This window comes from Gordionus sp. m RMFG-2023, chromosome 2 (assembly GCF_954871325.1).
Source record: "Gordionus sp. m RMFG-2023 chromosome 2, tfGorSpeb1-WG-v2, whole genome shotgun sequence".
NCBI lineage: Eukaryota > Metazoa > Nematomorpha > Gordioida > Chordodea > Parachordodidae > Gordionus > Gordionus sp. m RMFG-2023.
In genome coordinates, this window is record NC_088776.1 from 51,091,450 (window position 1) to 51,109,931 (window position 18,482).

General features: G+C 27.7%; 1 protein-coding gene across 1 annotated transcript; it reads right to left on the reverse strand.

Moving 5' to 3' along the window:
* Positions 1–397: 397 nt before the first annotated feature.
* On the reverse strand, positions 398–17,712 carry LOC135924430 (plancitoxin-1-like). The gene is made up of 9 exons (XM_065459487.1): positions 17,649–17,712; positions 17,481–17,592; positions 14,007–14,190; positions 11,675–11,747; positions 11,237–11,428; positions 9,587–9,790; positions 5,331–5,494; positions 988–1,143; positions 398–514 (listed from the first exon to the last, which is right to left on the reverse strand). Exons 1-9 carry the CDS (start codon positions 17,710–17,712, stop codon positions 398–400), a joined length of 1,266 nt encoding a protein of 421 aa, XP_065315559.1.
* Between the last annotated feature and the right edge of the window lie 770 nt (positions 17,713–18,482).

The following is an 18,482-nucleotide window of genomic DNA, read 5'->3' on the forward strand; positions in this document are numbered from 1 at the left end:
TGATATCGATTTTTCTCAAATCTCAAGATTTCTTAACTTTCTCATTAACGTTATGGTTTTTTTCCGAATAGCTAAAACTTCGTTAAAGATACCTTAGACCTAAAAAACTCTTATTTAGCAAAAATACAGGTATCTTATATCTTGTATGCTAGATGCTTAGTATCTGTTTCGAAGATACATTTTTTTATAAGTAATTTATGGGCCGTATATTATATTGAAGACCATGAAAATAACTGTTAACCTTGACCAAAAATACATATTAAATCATTATTTTTAATATTTTCAAATATCATTAAGAAAATAATTATATAAGATTGTTAATTATATCTTACATACAAGAATTAACGTTAATAAAAACTTATGTACTTTAAGAAATCGAACTATTAATATATTAAAATCAATGTTTTGGCTTGAGAGGGCAGGCTTCTATATCGCTGATAATTTTCATAAAAGACTTCCATAACTCAAGATTTTCCGTGCACACCATTCCACCCGATCTTTTTTTCTGAGGATACTAAAAAAATATATATAAATTAAATAAATGAAAGTTTTCCTTTCCAGCATTCCTAGTCATAAAATTTGCATTATAATTTAATATCCAATAATTAACTATACCTTGTAAAGCTCATTCTAATTATATTTTTGGTTATATGGCGTAATCGTGGAATTTTCTTAATTATAAATTAGCTACTCTGCATCTGACCAGTTCGCAATAGTCTGTCTTGGTGCAAAGATTAAAAGATTTTTGGCTGCTAAGTATGTGACCGTAATCTTTCGTTAAAAGAGATTAGAATTCGTCCACCCAGAATTTCAAAATAAAAAAATAAGCCCGATTCCTTCCAGAATCCGCTTAGGGATCGTTTGCATAATTATACAATCCACTTAAACTCATTATTCTAAATGTTTGTATATGCTTTTAAATTTCAAGCAAATTAACACTCAAAAGCTCAATTGGGCAGGATGGTCAAATTATGAAAATTTATTTACCCCCCTATTCAAATCCCCGATACATACAACCGGTCTGCTATCGCCACTGTTTTTGTCGTTTGTTTTAACAGCGTTGTTTGTATCAAATGAAGTTATGGCCCATTTGGAATGATCATTGAGTTCGGAAAAGGATATTTTCCTTTGACAATCTAATACCTTGATAAATAGATTTGATTGTAATGGAGTTAGGGTAGAATTTTTGTCCAGCCTTTGGAGAAAGCTGGAGAATGATTGAAAATAACCCCCACCCCTTCGCACCCTTAATCTTTTTGAAATATCTAGTATAACAAATAAAAATTAATAACCATACACCATCCCCTCTTTCCTCCAAAATGGATAATTAGTTATAATAAACAATTTTTTTAAATAATAAGTATATATTATATACTTATATATAATTTAATAAAATTTTATAAAAATGATTATAGTAATTATTATTCAAATTTTTGAGGGAAAAGTAATTATACCTTTAAAATTAACCAAATATAACTAGCTCTATATATTCGAATTAGCCCTATTCGAAATGAATATTAGTTGAGTAATATATTATTACCATTCGATTCGTTAGCATGCGATCAAGTCATTGAAATTAAAATGTATCTTATATTAATTTATATTACTGAGCCAATTTTTAAGGGGAAGGAGTTTTTTCTATTGTTTCTTCTTTATGCTACATGCGATTTTTTGACAGAAAAATTAGTTCCAACTGAGAAAAGCCTCAAGCTGTTGATGAACCTGTCAGATTGACAAGCTATCAAGGGAAATGAAAAATACAATTTGATTTGAATATTCGAATTATTTCTTTTAATAGAATAAAAGTTTATTCGTATTCAAACAAAACTAATAATATCCTTATTCGTTAATTCCATTTAATTAGGCTTATTTTGCATCATTGCTGGAGGAATAAATAGATAACAGCACGTGTGGTCCGTAGCCAACCCGCAATAAAAAAGTTTTTTGGGTTCGGGCTCGGGTCAGGTTGTAAGAGCTGTCCGACCCGAAATCAGTCCCGAAAATAAATATTAATATAAATACCATAATTAATCATTATAATTTATATTGTCAACTATAAAACCATAACATTTTTTTTGATCATCTTTTTTATCCTCAAAATGTCAATCAGAATAACATGTCATTTTTAATAATATTTTATAATTTACTTAACAACCAAATACCAAACTATTTTATGTGATTATATTTTAGTACTTTGCATTGCATAGTTAAAACGATATTATTACATACTTTACTTTCATCATATTCTAGTTGAATAAAACATATTTTACTAATATCTATTTAATTAAGTAGCCTCATATTTTTATATTAAAAAAATTATTTTAACGAATGCCAAATTAAAAAAAATTGGTGAAAAGATTAAATGCAATTATGAAGTGAGGGAAAATGCCAATGGCAAATCTGAGGTCTGGAAAAAGTTATCATTTATATATGATGAAAACTAAGAAAAACTTAATTATGTCCGTTGCAATTTTTGCAAATATATATAGGTTTATAATTCTATAACAGGTTAATATATTTATACACTAAATAGATGATATTATTAAATTATTTTAGGCACAAATCAAAAAGGCATAAATGTGTATTTACAATAGAGAGTAAAAAGACTCAATTAACAATTGATAGCCTTTTTTGGTACTGATCGCAGAAAACTCAAAAGTTGTAACAAATTAAAAAAAAGAGTTTACAAAGGTGCTTGCCATGTTTTATGGACTTGATTAAAGATCATTTGATACATTCATGGGGAAAGCTTTGTTGCATGTTGCCAATATTACGCCAAAATTGGCTCAATATATTAAAATATTAATGTTAAAAGCATCATTCCAAATCCTACGACAATTTCTAGAGTTGTATATACTGCTGATAGTATATGCAATAAATATTTTCCAAAATTAAGCGCATATATGAAAAAGGGTTGATGTCTGGTATCAAATATATGAAAATATGTTTAAATTATTTTTAATTTTTATAACAACCACAGACCTTTGTACTGATAACTATAAGAAAGTATTCTATGTAACTCTTACTATTAATTTCTTAAATGATTCTTGGAAACTTAATAAAGTTGTGTTATTTACATGCAAGTTTGAAGAAGAAGAAAAGACGGGTGAAAATTTTAAAAAAGAAATTATTAGAAATTTTATCTCATTAGATATTGATTTCATTAAAAATAAACATAAAAATCAGGTATTTTCTATGTCAGGATATGTTAAATCAACTATTTATTAAAATATAGCATTAGATTAATCAACTTGGCAAAACACTCCATTTGTGTATTGAATCTCGATGGAATAGCAGACTAAAGATGTTTGAACCGATTTTTAATCAATTCAATGAAATATTGGAGATTCTCAGTTATAGAGGCTGCAAATCTTATAATGCTTATAGATTCAGCAGATAGTTCTTTTAAATTCAGGTAATTATTACTTGTATTTAAAAATTAAAAATACGATTAGGCTTGAAAATATAAACTTAAAAATCATGAGGGACCATAACAATTTTTTACGCCTTTGCGAGTGATGAACTTGAAGGTGATTTAAAACCTACCAATCACAAAAGTTATATTGTGTTATCACAAAATATTGAGTTTTTTTTTAGCTCATTCAAACTTAAGCTAGCAGCTTAACCAGCAGTAGCAATGATGTTGTGAAATAATGATAAATTTCAAATAAATATATTCCACCAACTTTCGATATTTTTGTGCCCAAAATTTCTTGATACGAAACTGTTATTCCGAGAACATTATAAAGATTTGTGCCAACATATTAACATGTTGATTAATGCAGAGAAGATCAACAGAGATATGATTGGGCAAAAATCTATAAATACAAAATCGCCATCTAGCTCCTACTCAACTGATAGAGTAGTGAATAAAGAAAGGTTCATTAAATAAAATTATAGATTAAAAAATAATAAAGCAAATATGGTTCCCGTTCTAAATCGCTAAAACAAAAATCGCTAAAAATTGGGAACCTGGCTTATATCTCCTAGAAAATTTTTAAAGTAAATTTGAAATTAATATTAATAGATACTAGGGGATTAAATACTTGTATTTAAATTGAAAATTTAAAAAAAATCGCTAAAATGGAAGAAATATCATCCAAATTTTAGTATCTATTAATATTAATTTCAAATTTACTTTATAAATTTTCTAGGAGATGTAAGCCAGGTTCTTAATTTTTAGCGATTTTTGTTTTAACGATTTAGAACCTATCCCAGTAAATATATATTTTTTAAAATGATTATATATTATGAATATTTATTTTCTTAAGAAAATACTGAGGCAGATACTTTTTTGAATTTATCTCTGGCTGACAATACGTTTTCTGATGCTAGCGCTGAAGTTGACGAATTTCAAAAATACCTAGATGCTAAATTATATATTGAAGATGATAATATTTTAAATTGGTGGAGAAAACCATAATGACTTTCCAAATTTAAGTATTTTGGCTCTTAAATTCCGCTATCCCTGTTTCGTGGGCTAGCAGTAAAAGAGCGTTCAGCTGGTGGTAGGGCCTTTGAAAAGAAAAAGATTCTTTAGTCAGATTTATTTATATATTTACTTATATGTCTTTATTAAATTTTTTAGTCACTATATTAACTATTTCGACATAAATCATGCATATTATTTTTATATAATCGCTGTAATTTTTAAATTCGATTGTATTTCAACTTTTTTATAATATTTTTTACAAATTAAATAAAATGCGACTTAATATATATTTTGATTAGATTATGGCCATCAAATTAACTTTTATTTAAGGTGGCGATGAATTAAATACATATATATATTTATGGATATTATAATATTCAAACTCAAATTGTAAAATTATATTCGGGCTCGGGTCGAGCTCGGACATAAATTTTTTTAAATTCGGGCCCCTGCGGGCTCGGGCTACGAAAAAATCACTTTACAGACCTCTAGGAAGAAATATCATTGCAAGAATTTATTCAATTATTCCTGTCGCGATTAGTTGGAATTGCGCCATTTTTAGATTTTGGCTAGCTGAAAAAGGCTAAACCTAGTACATCACTAAACTTCGGGGTTCTTTTTAGAATATAAAGACTTATTTAAAGGAAGCCAATAAATTAACTCACGCCTTATTGCTTAGAAAATTTTCTTCAGTAAGCCCTTGAAGACTGAGCAGCCAGCTATTGTCCAACTATAATTGTGGGTATAAGCTTTTTATAACTAAGAAAGGTCTATTATATATTATATTTATATAAATAACACATTATTGATATCACCGAACTGTAGAGAAATCCCCATTACCTGAACAAGATAAATAATTGTGGTGAATGAGCAACAAAAAAATTTTTTTTAAATTAACTTGATTAGTATTATTGGATATGATATCGAAAGAAATTTCTTTGATATTTTGAACAGTAGGTTGTTTAAGGCAGGAAGAGTTGAGAGCCTGTTTGGAATTTAGTTGCCAGGTTTCGGAAAGCAAGTTAGAACCATAATAAGGAGCTATCATGTCACTGTAAATATCTTTATTTATAATAATAAAACAAAAAATTGACTAATGTACCTTTTAGTGTTCCCTTTTCAAATAAATCTCCTCTCTATTCTAGAAAAGAAAAAGACCAATTTAAAAAAATTTAAATTTATGGGATGCATTTTAGTTATATTTTATACCAATGATACTCGAGTTATTAAACAGGCAGAGGATACCCCTCCCCTCTCCCCACCCCCCGTAGCAAATTTATTTGAAAATATATAAAAGGGCTCAGGCGCGTAGCCAGCGGGAGGGGGTGAGAGAAGGGGAAAAATCCACAGGCTCATAGCATGAATATTTGGAAAAATATAAAAAGGTTTCATGAATTGTGAATTGTAAAGTATTCTATTTCAAATAGGTTATATTCTATAAATATTGGTAAAAAGTTAAAATTAATTTAAAAATTTATTTCTTGTATATTAATATTTTATCTCACGAAAATTTAGTTTATTTTTTTAAAATTTTTTAAATCTTAAATACTGTAAGATATAAGAAAATTTTATTGACCAAAAAAAATTATTTTAATTTATCTGTATTAATAACTTTGATTAGAAAATTTATAGAGTGTATGAAATGTTCAGATATTCAAATAGACAGAATTTGCTGAATATAATTATTTCGAAACTTCTTGTGCTACGGAAAAAAACCTGCAAAGGGCCTGCACGACAAGATGGAGCCCTGGATATCAAGCTGTTACAACATTTTTTGGATCTAGAAGAGCCTATTTTGTGCCCTTAGTGGAATATCAGGAAACACTTGAAAAACATATTTCATCTGAGGTTGATATATTATTAGATTTAATATGGCTGTCGATTTTTCATTGGAATGTATTAATAAATTTTTTATTCTGAAGTTATGAGAATAGTAAACATTTTTATATTAGAACTTAAAGGACCAAGAGATAATATCGACCAGAAATTTCTCGAGATTTATTTGATTGTTGAGGTGAAAGCGAAATTATATGATTTTGAGATTCACAAGCCTCGACTTTCACTAACAAATAAATCGTTCTAATAATAACGTGCACCCAATTGAGGATCATTATAAAATAAGCGTTTATATTCCACTTTTGGATTTAATTTTGACTCAAATAATGAACGATTCGTTATTTAGCAAATGGCTATATCTAATTTACAAATACCATATCTCATATCTCCTTCTTATCTGAGGATATATCAAATCTCGATATTGAAAAATTAAATATTTGGCTAAATCTTATTCAGAGGGTATAAATGTATCTGAAGGCCAATTAATTTCAGAATTTAAATGGTATAAAAAATTCATTTTTATAGATGATTCTCCAAGAAATACAGTGGAAGCATTGCATACTGTAAAATATATTTTATAAGTTTTCCAAAAATTTTAAAATTTATGTATATTTTGGCTATTGATACCAATTAGTACGAGCACAAATAGCTTATAAAATGTTAAATTTTATATTTTATTGTGATTTACATACCGGTTTATATAGCTATGATATTTTTTAACTGTATTATATTCGCTCTTAATATTTTGTATTTTCCAATATTTTATTATTTGTGGAAATTGTCATATTAAATTTTATATGATGATTAGTTCTAAAAAAATTTTAATGTTCCAAAAAAAATTCTTTCAATATAAAAAAAGGACTTCACCCCCCCCCCCTGTAGAAAATTTCTGGCTACGCGTCTGTAAACAGGTATGGCATAGTTTATATTTTATATCCTGCTGAGAATAATTTGTATAAATCCCCTCCCCCTAATCTTGATTAGAAAAGCCAGGTTTTGGACTTTTAAACGGTATTATTAGTGTTTGAAAATTTCATTTAAAAAGTTTCCTCTTTCTTTTTCTTTCATTCGAATTAGAGGTGGGCGCGGGCCTAATTCTCACGGTGGTAATAAAAAAATATCACGCCCATTCACGCTTAACACTAAAAAAATTTCGACCCGATCGGCCCGCTCACGACAAGCAATATTTTGATTCACGCCCGTCACGCCCGAAAATTCACGGTGTTTTTAAATTTTTCAAACCTATAGCTATAATTTTACACTTTTTTGAATTCATTCTATTTATTTCTCTAATTTCACAACCCATATTAATAACAAAAAATAAATACAATCTATAAATCGAAATTTATTTGGAAAAAGAAGAATGTCTATCTTTTTTTTATTTCAATTGTGTACGCCTTTCCTCTAGTAAAAGATTGGCTACAGAAAATAACCTTTCACTAGAAGCCGAACTTGCAGCTGATAATTTTTACTCGATAATTTTCTCAAAAAAGGAAATGAATATTCCTGCTTCCAAAACTTCAAAATAATGTCTTGTTATTTATCTTATATGAAACTTTTAAGTTCATCCTCACAGCTTTCATCGGTGTTGTTGATGCTTCATCAGAATCATCTAATAATATACGGTCTTTTATGAGTGTAGGATGAATTAAGAAAGTGACAGTTGGTATTGATCATTTAGAATATACGGTTTTTTATGAGTTTAGGATAAGTTAGGAAAGCTATAAATGGTAGTTGGCATCGATTATGCATATCATCTAATTTTATATCATTTAGCATTTTTAAGATTGTTTTATATATATCATTTTCTTCTTTTATTAAAAACTTAAGTCTTTTGAAATTCGGATCTAGAATTAAGCCTACTATAGTGACTGCATAATAATCTTTTAAATGAAATCTTGTTCTGAATTTTAAGGTTTTGATTATTATTGTATCACGTTCAGAAGGTTAACAAAATTTTATTAATTTTTGTTTCCATAAAAAAACTTTATTTATTGTGGGACGAGAATCTGCTCTCAGATTATCCGAGCATTCTTTAAATATTGATAAAAATTTATCTAACTCGCGTATGATGCTGATATCAATTGTGGCTAATCTATTTAATTCTTGCTTGCTAAACAAGTACACCTGTATTTCAGAATATGATTTTAAGAAACTCTGTATCATGATATATACAGAGTTCCATCTCTGTATCATGATATATACAGAGTTCCATCTCGTTATTCTCGCTATTACATATTGTTTAAGGGTGTGGCTTAGTTTGCTATTAGCTGTGTTTGAAATAGTACTATTTTTTTTTACACCATTTATATTTAAGGCTATTTCAGTTAAACAATTGTCAAAAATATAATCTATAATATTATTTAGTATATGGCAAACACATGCTAGCGTTTCGTCATCTTTGAATGCACTTATAAGATTTGCTCCGTTATCACTCACAACTATACATTTATTTAAGTAATTTTCTACTACTGTATATTCTCCTAAAATTGAATTGACTAAAATTTTAATTTTGACGTTTTTTTCATCCATTGCCCTTGTGGCCAAAACAAATGTTTTTAATTAAAATCCTTAATGATAAAATGTCCTATAATGGTTAAAAAACTTAGATTTTTATAGTCATCCATCCAAATATCAGTGATTATGGACAATGATCATGCTTTTAATCTTAAATTTTATTTCATGGTATATTTTTGGACCTATAGTATTCATGAAAGTTTTCCGGTTCACAACTTTTATATTTTGTTATCCATATGTAACACCAACATTTATCTCTCGGCCTAGCTTGTAAAATCCTTCACTTTCTGTTGCATTTAAAGATTGAAGATCTTTACAAATAAAATATAACTGACTTTTCTGTAAAAAATTTAAGCAAAATTTAGCATATAGTCTCGCGATAAAAAACACCTAAACATAAAAAGAAAATAGAACTAACAAAATGATACCGGATGTTGTTTATAAAATGCGGAAGATTTTTAGTTTTCATAAATTATTCTTTTCTAAAAAAGAACTAAATTAAATAAGAAAATATATAATATTATTATAAAATTACAAATTTATATTTATAAAAAACAATTTTAAAAATTAAAATTTCCGTGATTCACGGAAAATTTATGTTCACGCCCGATCACGCCCGCGGAAAATTTTGGGAAGGCCCGTCACGCCTTGGAATTTAAAATTTATTCACACTCACGCCGTGACCCACAGTGACACGATAATTTTACGGCCCGCGCCTACCTCTAATTCGAATTATAAACCTATTTCTTGAGAGGGGTTATTTTCGATCAACATGTTTAATATATAATAAATATTTCAAACCAGCATCGAATTTCTTGTATTTGGCGAAAGCCACGAATGGAGTTTTATTCCACAAGGAATAAAAGATCTTTGTAAAGGCCCAAGGTGGTTTCTTGTTAATATTCTTCTTTTGGCTTAACCATTGGAGATACTGATTTTCTGACGTAAATTCTTTGGGTAAGTTCTTGTCATAAATGTATGGAGAGTTGTAGTATATTAATTGGCCTTGTTTTTTTTTAGAAAAAATTAAATTGAAAGAATACTATTATTATTTCGTAAGTAAAATAAAACAACTAACAGGATATTTAAATAGTATTACAAGGTTTGCCAAAAAATGACGGTTGAGGGGGAGGGACATGCATGTCTAGGCATACAAAATAGGATCATTCAAAGTTCAAAGTTCCGAAAAAATTAAGGAATTGGTCCTTAAAGAAAATAGGTTTAGAGTTTATCAAAATTATTAAAAACGCGATATTCGAAAGCCAAATATAATATTTTTAATTTTTTTCTTTTATTCGATTTTCAGTGGGACCAATTTTTTTCTGAAATCAATCTTAGCGTTAAAAAAAGCCATAGAGATCTGAGTTGATGGCTTAATAGCTACCCAATTTATAGATTATATTAGGGGAGACCGGGGATCTTATGAGCCCTAGGTTCTTGCAAGTCTTGGTGGTCTCATCTAGAATTAACAACTAGAATGGTTAATTTTTTAACCAAAAATATAAACGAAATTATGCATATTGCTGTAATTTTTTTTAAAATATCGGATCACATATAAAATTTTTACAACATAATATACGATTTATACCCCCAAAATTAAATTTTTTAAATTCTGCAATTTATCAAATAATAAATAGTTAATTATCCAATAACTATCTTATATAAAAGATTAAACCCTATCATCCTATTCTATATAAAATTATTCCTTATTCGATTAAAAAATATTTTTAAACTACCATAAAATTAAAGTTTAAAGATATTCAGGGTCTGGAGCTATTTTTCAGCGTACGAGCTTTTTGAGCGTCATATTTTAAATTTATATTTGCTTATTAGAAAAAAGAAATAACTTACACGTGATGAATGAATATATTTAATGAAAATCCGTTTTTGCTAGTTGTTATTGAGAAAAACTTAAGTTATGCAACATTAAAAATATTGTAAATCAAGATTAATGAAACAACAAGATTTTAAATTATCTTCATCAAGACAGATAATTAAGAAATAACTAGAAACTATTAATTATTATATCTTATTATCTAATATGCATCTAAAATGAGCAATGCCGGAAATGCTTTTTTTAGGCATATAGATCCTATTGCAATTTTAATCCTTTCTTTATTTGTTTGAATTGTCAACAAATCAGTAATTATTTTTCATCATACCATATTTTTATCAATAAAGTAGACACAATAATATAAATAATGTTCAATATTTTACAGCTCAAAAGCCCCATATGGGAAAATTTGTCCTTTCAAGGGTGTAGCTCATTCTTTCCCAAATTTTTTCAGAAAAATTATTTTTATGTATACATAATAGGTGGAATAAAGTGAGAAATATATATTCATAAAAATCAAGTCGTTTTCATTTTATTGCCGTTTGCCTTTTAGGACTTGCATGCTCCCCGGTCTCCCCTACTAATATTTTTTAAAGCACATTTATATAAGATTCAACTTATATTGAGCATTTGAGAATAATCGAAGGACATGCACAGGAAATCTTGCCCATTAGAAGCTCCGTTTGGCGGATAAACATATTGGTTTCGTTTATTGCCAAATAACCGATATTTCTTTAGAACTGGAAGTGGAAAACGGGGCAAACTGTGCACCAACCAAGCTCCCGCGCTGTGATTGGACATCAGAACACCTAAATTTTTGTTGTTATAAAAAAAATCAAATTAAAATGATAAATATAATTTCTCAGCGATAAATTCAACACATTTATCCGATTTTTTGCTTCATTTAACTTCATAAAAAAAGGTGTTCTATTGTTATTTTTTAAACAAAAAATTTAGGGCTTGGGCCGAAATTAGAAATACTTCTTGCCAGATAAAGATAATAAGAAATTTCAACAAAATAATTGGTTTAAAAAAAATCGTTGAACTAAAAAAACCTTTGGTGTGTCCTGTTGATGAGTGAGATTTTTTGTCAGGAGTTTGGTCGTTGTAAGTTAGAAACATAAAATCCTTTTTTTTTAAGATTTGATTTTATAAGATGTTATGTATATAAAAAGGTTCCATTTCTATTCCGTAAGACACTTTTTCTTGAAACTTTCGTGAATGTTTATTATAGCGAATAGATTTTATACGTAAAACCATTACCACGAACTCTTTTTGAGTCGATTTTTAAAAACGGCCAACTCAATATTTCATCCAGAAAAATACTACGCAAGCCTGAAGATTTGGCTCATAGAGGGAACAAAGGTATAACGAAATCTCGAGCCTTCGGCAATATTTTTCTGGCTAAGATATCGAGTTAGCCGTTAAAAAAAATCGGCTCAAAACGAGCCGTTTAACAACACTTTATTACAGCTAAATTAATATTGAAAAGACAACATTGTGAATCGAATTCCGTGATAATAGTAACTATTTTATTTTGAACTATTTATTTTTTAAGACCATATTAAAAATAAATTTTGATTCAAAATATCTTTATTCCTTTTTTTTAAAATGTATTTAAAAGTAACATCAAAAAAAATTTCAAAACAGACAAATCTGACTGTCGGTGTGAATAATATCACTACTAAGTTACCGATAAAAAACAAGGATTTATTATATATGTTAGCGACTATGTGTTTTTTCATGCAGATTTTTTTTAAATTTAAAGATCTAATTTTACCGGAAATGTATTCCTGCAAGAATATCTATCCTATGAATTGTAGACAATTTTGCCATTAACCTTTGACTCATTTATAATTTATATAAGAATTCTATGGAAAATTAATATAAATCTTTTTTTGAATTGCGAAGTTCATGTTAGAGGGGAGAGCAATGCTACATATATACCAATAGATTGGCAATTCATTCATTACATACATTTAAAAGTGACTACAAATACAAGTCAGGTGTAGAGCCATTTTATGATTAGCAAGTCGATAAAATTATATTTGATAAAAAAAGACAATTAGTCGACGTGCAAACCTCAAATGGTGTTACAGCTTACTCTTATGTATGGACTCTTTTAATTAATCTCCATTACATCATTGGGATAGAAATGAATTTATCGGGGTAAAAAAAACTTGAACCCAAAATATCCCCTCCGTATTTACGACTATGAGTGAGACACCGGAAAGAAATTCTAAAGTTATTATTTTATCAAATCAAAATCGCATTTAGGCAAACTCTTATACTTGCTTTAATAGCCAATAAATAACATAATACGTGCAAAAGATTTCGCGCTTATGGTTTAAGAACTTATGCCAGCAATTTAGTATGTGTATTAAGCTATTTTTCTATTAGTACATTCGCAATATATTTATTATTTCGCGAAAATACATGCTGTAAAAAAAGAAATCGATATAATGGGCTTGCGATAAAAGTTCTGCTAAAAAATATTCAAGATTTGAGTTTCTCAATATTAAATTCGTGCTAAAAGTGTCGCTCTAATGCTTTGTTTCTAAAGTTTTCGCGGTTCAGGTTTCGTGAATTTGCAATAATGGGTTTTCGAAATTATCTTCGCTGTAAAAGTATCGACGAAAAAAATAATTGCGAAATTAATTTCAAAATAATATCTTTGCTTTAAAATATTCGCTTAAACGGCATTTGCAGTAAAAATATTTTTGTAAAAGTATAAAAATTACCACTGATTTGAGATGATACGATATAAAAATGAACGTTCAATTAAAAATATACTTTATTATAATGTGTTTTGATAATAAAATATACCTTATCTATCTAAATTATAAAGTGAAATAATATTTAATATTTTAGCCTATTTTTATATTTTTTTCTAAATGAAACATATTCTGACGCCATCAAAAATCCTTATATGCGGTTAGGATATTAAAAAGTTCATCCTTCTAGAATACTCTTAATGTTGCCTAGAGTCCATTTAAAAAAATGTCAGTCTATCTTCAATTTATAGAATTAAATCTGATCGCATATTCCGAACGATCCAAAAAAAATTAGATCATTTAACGTATAGCTATAAAAAAAACTACAAATTTTGTCTAATAGAAGCATTTCGAGGTTCTTCACCTATGAATATATAGTTAATGCGACGAATACCATTGACAAGCTTAAGAAAATCCTAAAACCCCCTCCCCCTCTCACCCTTAGATTGAAAATAATTTATCTGTAAAATGGATATTGACTCTGTTGGCTGCTAAGGGTCTTCCTTCACTTCGAATTAACCCTCCTAAAATTTCAATAATATAATAGTATGTCTTTAAAAGCAACAATTTCGGGCTTACATATTGATATAATATAAAACTTAAAATAATGAACTTTCGGATCATTATTGTCGTACAATTGCTTCATTGTGTAAGCTAAAGCGTTATCGCTATTTTCGATGGATTTTTTTGGGTATTTCCAATTAACATCCTCGCTGTCCAAATAAGCGTAGCCTAGTCCTTCTCTCAATACATTATCTTCGTGCCCTTCTATTTTCGGTATTTTGTAGATAATAAACCTTAATATTTTATTTTTAAAAAATAGAAGAAAAAAATTCGACTTTCGAATGCTATTTTATTAATCAAAATAAGTGTATTAAAATTAAATGGTAAATATAAAAATAATTTGGTAGGATTTATAATATAAATTTACAAAATTTTTAAATAATTTTAATGGAAGATTTTGGACATGTTTCGTAATTTTTTTAAAGGTATAAAAATTTTAAGATTTTTTAAAAAATATTTAGGACATACATAGCTTAAATAGATTATAATTGATACTTTTGAAAAATAAATAAATTAAATTATAGTTCAATCAAAATATTATTCTAGAACATCTTTTAAAAATAATTTTATCTAAAATTTGATCATTTTACACCCAATAATTTTTAAAATTTGAAATGGTTAATCTAAAATATCGCTCTGTACCATGTTTGTAATTTTTTTTGACAAGATCAGGATTTTTCAAAGAAAATATTTTCGGCTCGTTTCAGGCCTTCCAGTGACCCCTACAACGGGGGGGGGGGGTCCGAAGCAACTGGTTCAGTAAATTTGAGTGGGGGTACTTTTTTTTTTTTAAAAAAAAATTTTTTATAAATTTTTTATTTTAAAATTTTGAGTGGGGGGTACTTTTTTTTAAAAAATTTTTATTTTAATATCTGAAAATTTTTTTTTTATTGTTTTGCTACATCCATCCATAACCAATTGATTTCTGGTTTATATATGTAATAATAAGACCCCCCCCCCCCCCCGACTTATTTATTAATTTAATATGTATTGACGGAAATTTTAGATCGATGTTTAGTAAATTAGGTTGTTATCCGAGATTTCTTGTCATAAATTATTTTTCCAATTTCAAAATATGCCAAAAAATATTAACCAAAAATAATAAAATGTTGTTAGAAAAAAATAAAATATCTGACTCTTTTCATGATCATGAAATTTAATAGCGATATTATTGTGCATGAACACAGACACATATGATGGCCGATTATAGCTTTCACACACAACAAAAATTCTATATTACAATTTATAATACCCCAGAAAGAATGTGTGGATAATAACCGTTCTATCGTAAGAATATTAATAAGATGTCTAGGTTATTTAATATCTCGTAACCAAGCCTTCTGGGGAACAGGCTACAAGAAGGCAATATGACGGGCCTTATTAAACTCATTGCAGATTCTGAACCTGTACTGGGAGAAATACAATAAGGGATTAAAAACGAAATCATATGCAAATCTATTAACATATAATAACATAAATATTCTCATTAAACCATGAAAAATATGGTTATAAAAAAATTCAAAATGAGATTGAATTTAACAGGTGCTTTTCAATCATAGTTGATGGCACATATGATGTTTCGAAATCAGAAGCAATAGCTTTGACTAAGATGTGTTGAAAATAGTGAGATGCCGAAGCCTGTTGAAAGACTGATTGACATATATTGTACTGGAAATACCACAGGTCTCGATATTAAGGATAATATAATGTCCAAACTTGGCTCGATGAATTTACCCCTTGAATTCCTAGTTGGGCAAAGTTATGATGGCGCCTCAAACATGAGTGGAAGAATCAATTGTTCAGGCCTTGATTAGAGCAGAGGCACCAAAGGCAGCTTTTATTTGGTGTTATTGTCATTGATTAAATTTAATCATTGTTCAATTATGCCAATCAGTTAAAGAACTTCAAATGTTCTAGGAATACTAGATGAGATTTATATCTATTTTAATGGTGTAAAAAGATATGAGGTACTCAAAATATTTCAGTGTAATGATCTGAAAAAATCGCAACGATTTCTACGCATCAATAATACCACTCGGTAATAGTACCTTATTTATTTATATTTAAAATGTTTTTTTATTTAGAAGCTGATCGTCATATAAAGCTATTGTAAATTTTTTTCTACTTTATGATGCCTTGAGGGCAGCTTTAACAAATTTAAAGGATTCTGAAGATCCTGCCACTTCCACTATGGATAGTGCTATAGTCTTTAGAATATAAAAATTTGATTTTATCTTATCACTTAGTGTTTTGGATAAAATATTGTTAATAACAAATTTGGCTTGTACAAAATTGCAAACCATTTCGAAGGATATAGGGTTTGCAATAAATCAAATTCAATTGGCAAAAGATTGCTTGATTAATTTTAAAAGTATAATATAAATTATTGTCTTAATTATTTTTTAATCTAATAGATAATAACACTGAATTTTTGGATGTTTTTTCAAAGGCACAAGATTTTATGAAGAAGAGAAATCTACCTTTTGATTTTAAAAGTTCTAAACTTCAAACATTACAATCCAAAAAGGAGAGGAGGTATATATACTTTCATCATTAAATATAGAAATTTTTTTTAGCTTTAAAATAGGTGTGTTTTATGCTGCACTCGATTTAATTATTATACAGTTTAACGAAAGATTTAATGATGATTCGATAAAATTTTTACATCAAACATCATTTTTTACGCCAAATAATGTGGCAGAAAAATCAATTATTAAAGAAGATATCGAGGATATCTGTGAATTTTACAATTTAAATTCAAGTCAAATTTTCGAAGAAATGTTGAAGTTTAGAAATATTTATAAGATGGCCAAAATAGGGAATGTAATTATTACTCATAACCTAGAGGTTCAAGAATCTAAAGATTTGTCAGATTCTGATAATTGTAAATTTATTTAATTAAAATATTTTTACCAATACATTATTTAACTTCTTCTGATGATGATGATAAATCAGGGGCTTACGATTCAGATTGGAAAAACTATTCATTTACTTTACATTGTCGTCTACTTTTAAATTTTTCTGCTTTCCTTAATTTAAGAATTTTATATAAATATTTATTAACCATTCCTACAACCTCATGTACTGCCGAAAGAGTCATGAGTAAAATTAAATTAATTAAAAGACTTCGTAGTACCATGAAAGATTCATTTCTCAATAATTTAACCATATTATCAATAGAAAAAAATTTATTTAAACAATTAAATATTGATGAAATTATAAATTCTTTCGCTTTCTCTTTCCCTAATTTATCTAAATTACTAATTTAAAAATAATATTTATAAAGTATATATTTTTTGCATTTTATTTATATATATTAAAAATTGATGCAAAGAAATTATTTTTGAAATTTATGGGTGTCATAAAATAATTATAATTTTTTCGAGGAAGGGGGGGGGGGTACTTTTCAGGGGAGTATTCTGCTTCATTCGCTCAGAAAGTGTAGGGGCCACTGAGGCCTTCAGGTTTCGGATATATAAATGAAACAACATTTAGAAGAAAAAAAAATATATTTATTAATTACCAATCTACATCATTATTATATTCATTTTTGCAATTCGCGGCTTGAACATGCTTGCCAAAATTTGAATTAAAAAGCCCATTTATCGCTAAAGATACTAATGTCAATGTAATAGCTTTTATAATGGTTATTTTATTATATTTAAATTTATACTATCGCATGATTAATTACCTTTGTTAACTACTTTAGATATGCAGTGTTGTGCTTGTGAATTGAAATTAGCCACTTTCTTCATTTTTAAATAAAAAATATTATTATGAATAATATGAGGGTCAAAACAAAAAAATCATTGAAATAAAACCATTAAAATTAAATAAAACATTTTATAAAAAATCCTTAAATTTAAAATTATTAAAAATCTTTAAAATAAATAAATAATAATTGTTTTTTTAGAACCAAAACCAATATTTCGAACCATAATAGTTGCAACCTAAAGGACTCATTTATAGTAAACGCGTTATGTTAAGCGTAGCGTACAAAATTAAGCCATTAAACAGGTATAAATTTATAAATATGAAACGTTATGATATAAACTCTATGAGAAAGAAAAACATGTTGCTATGCGTTGATAAAAAACATGCGATACGATTATAAAAATAATTATGAATTCGATAAAAAAGGTATATGATTTTTCATATTAATTATTTTATCACTATTGCTTTATCTTAAATTAATCGTTAATACTGAATCAGCTGTAATAACATTGCATTAAATAACAATGCTTAAAGATAGCGCGTTTACTATAAATGAAGCGCAAATGTGCGTCGTTTCGTAATGCAAAACCCACACAATGCATTTTAAATGGTATCGTGCAAATTGAAAAACAATTTATAAATGTTAATAAAAACGCAAGCTGGTATTCTTTTTTTCGAAAACGCTCATTTCAATTAGGTCACTATATTGATTTTTTTTTAATTGTTTTCCTTTTTTTTGGCGCAATAATTTTTTTTTATTGTTTTCTTCTTTTTTTTGGAGCAATAATTTTTTTTATTGGTATTGTAATTA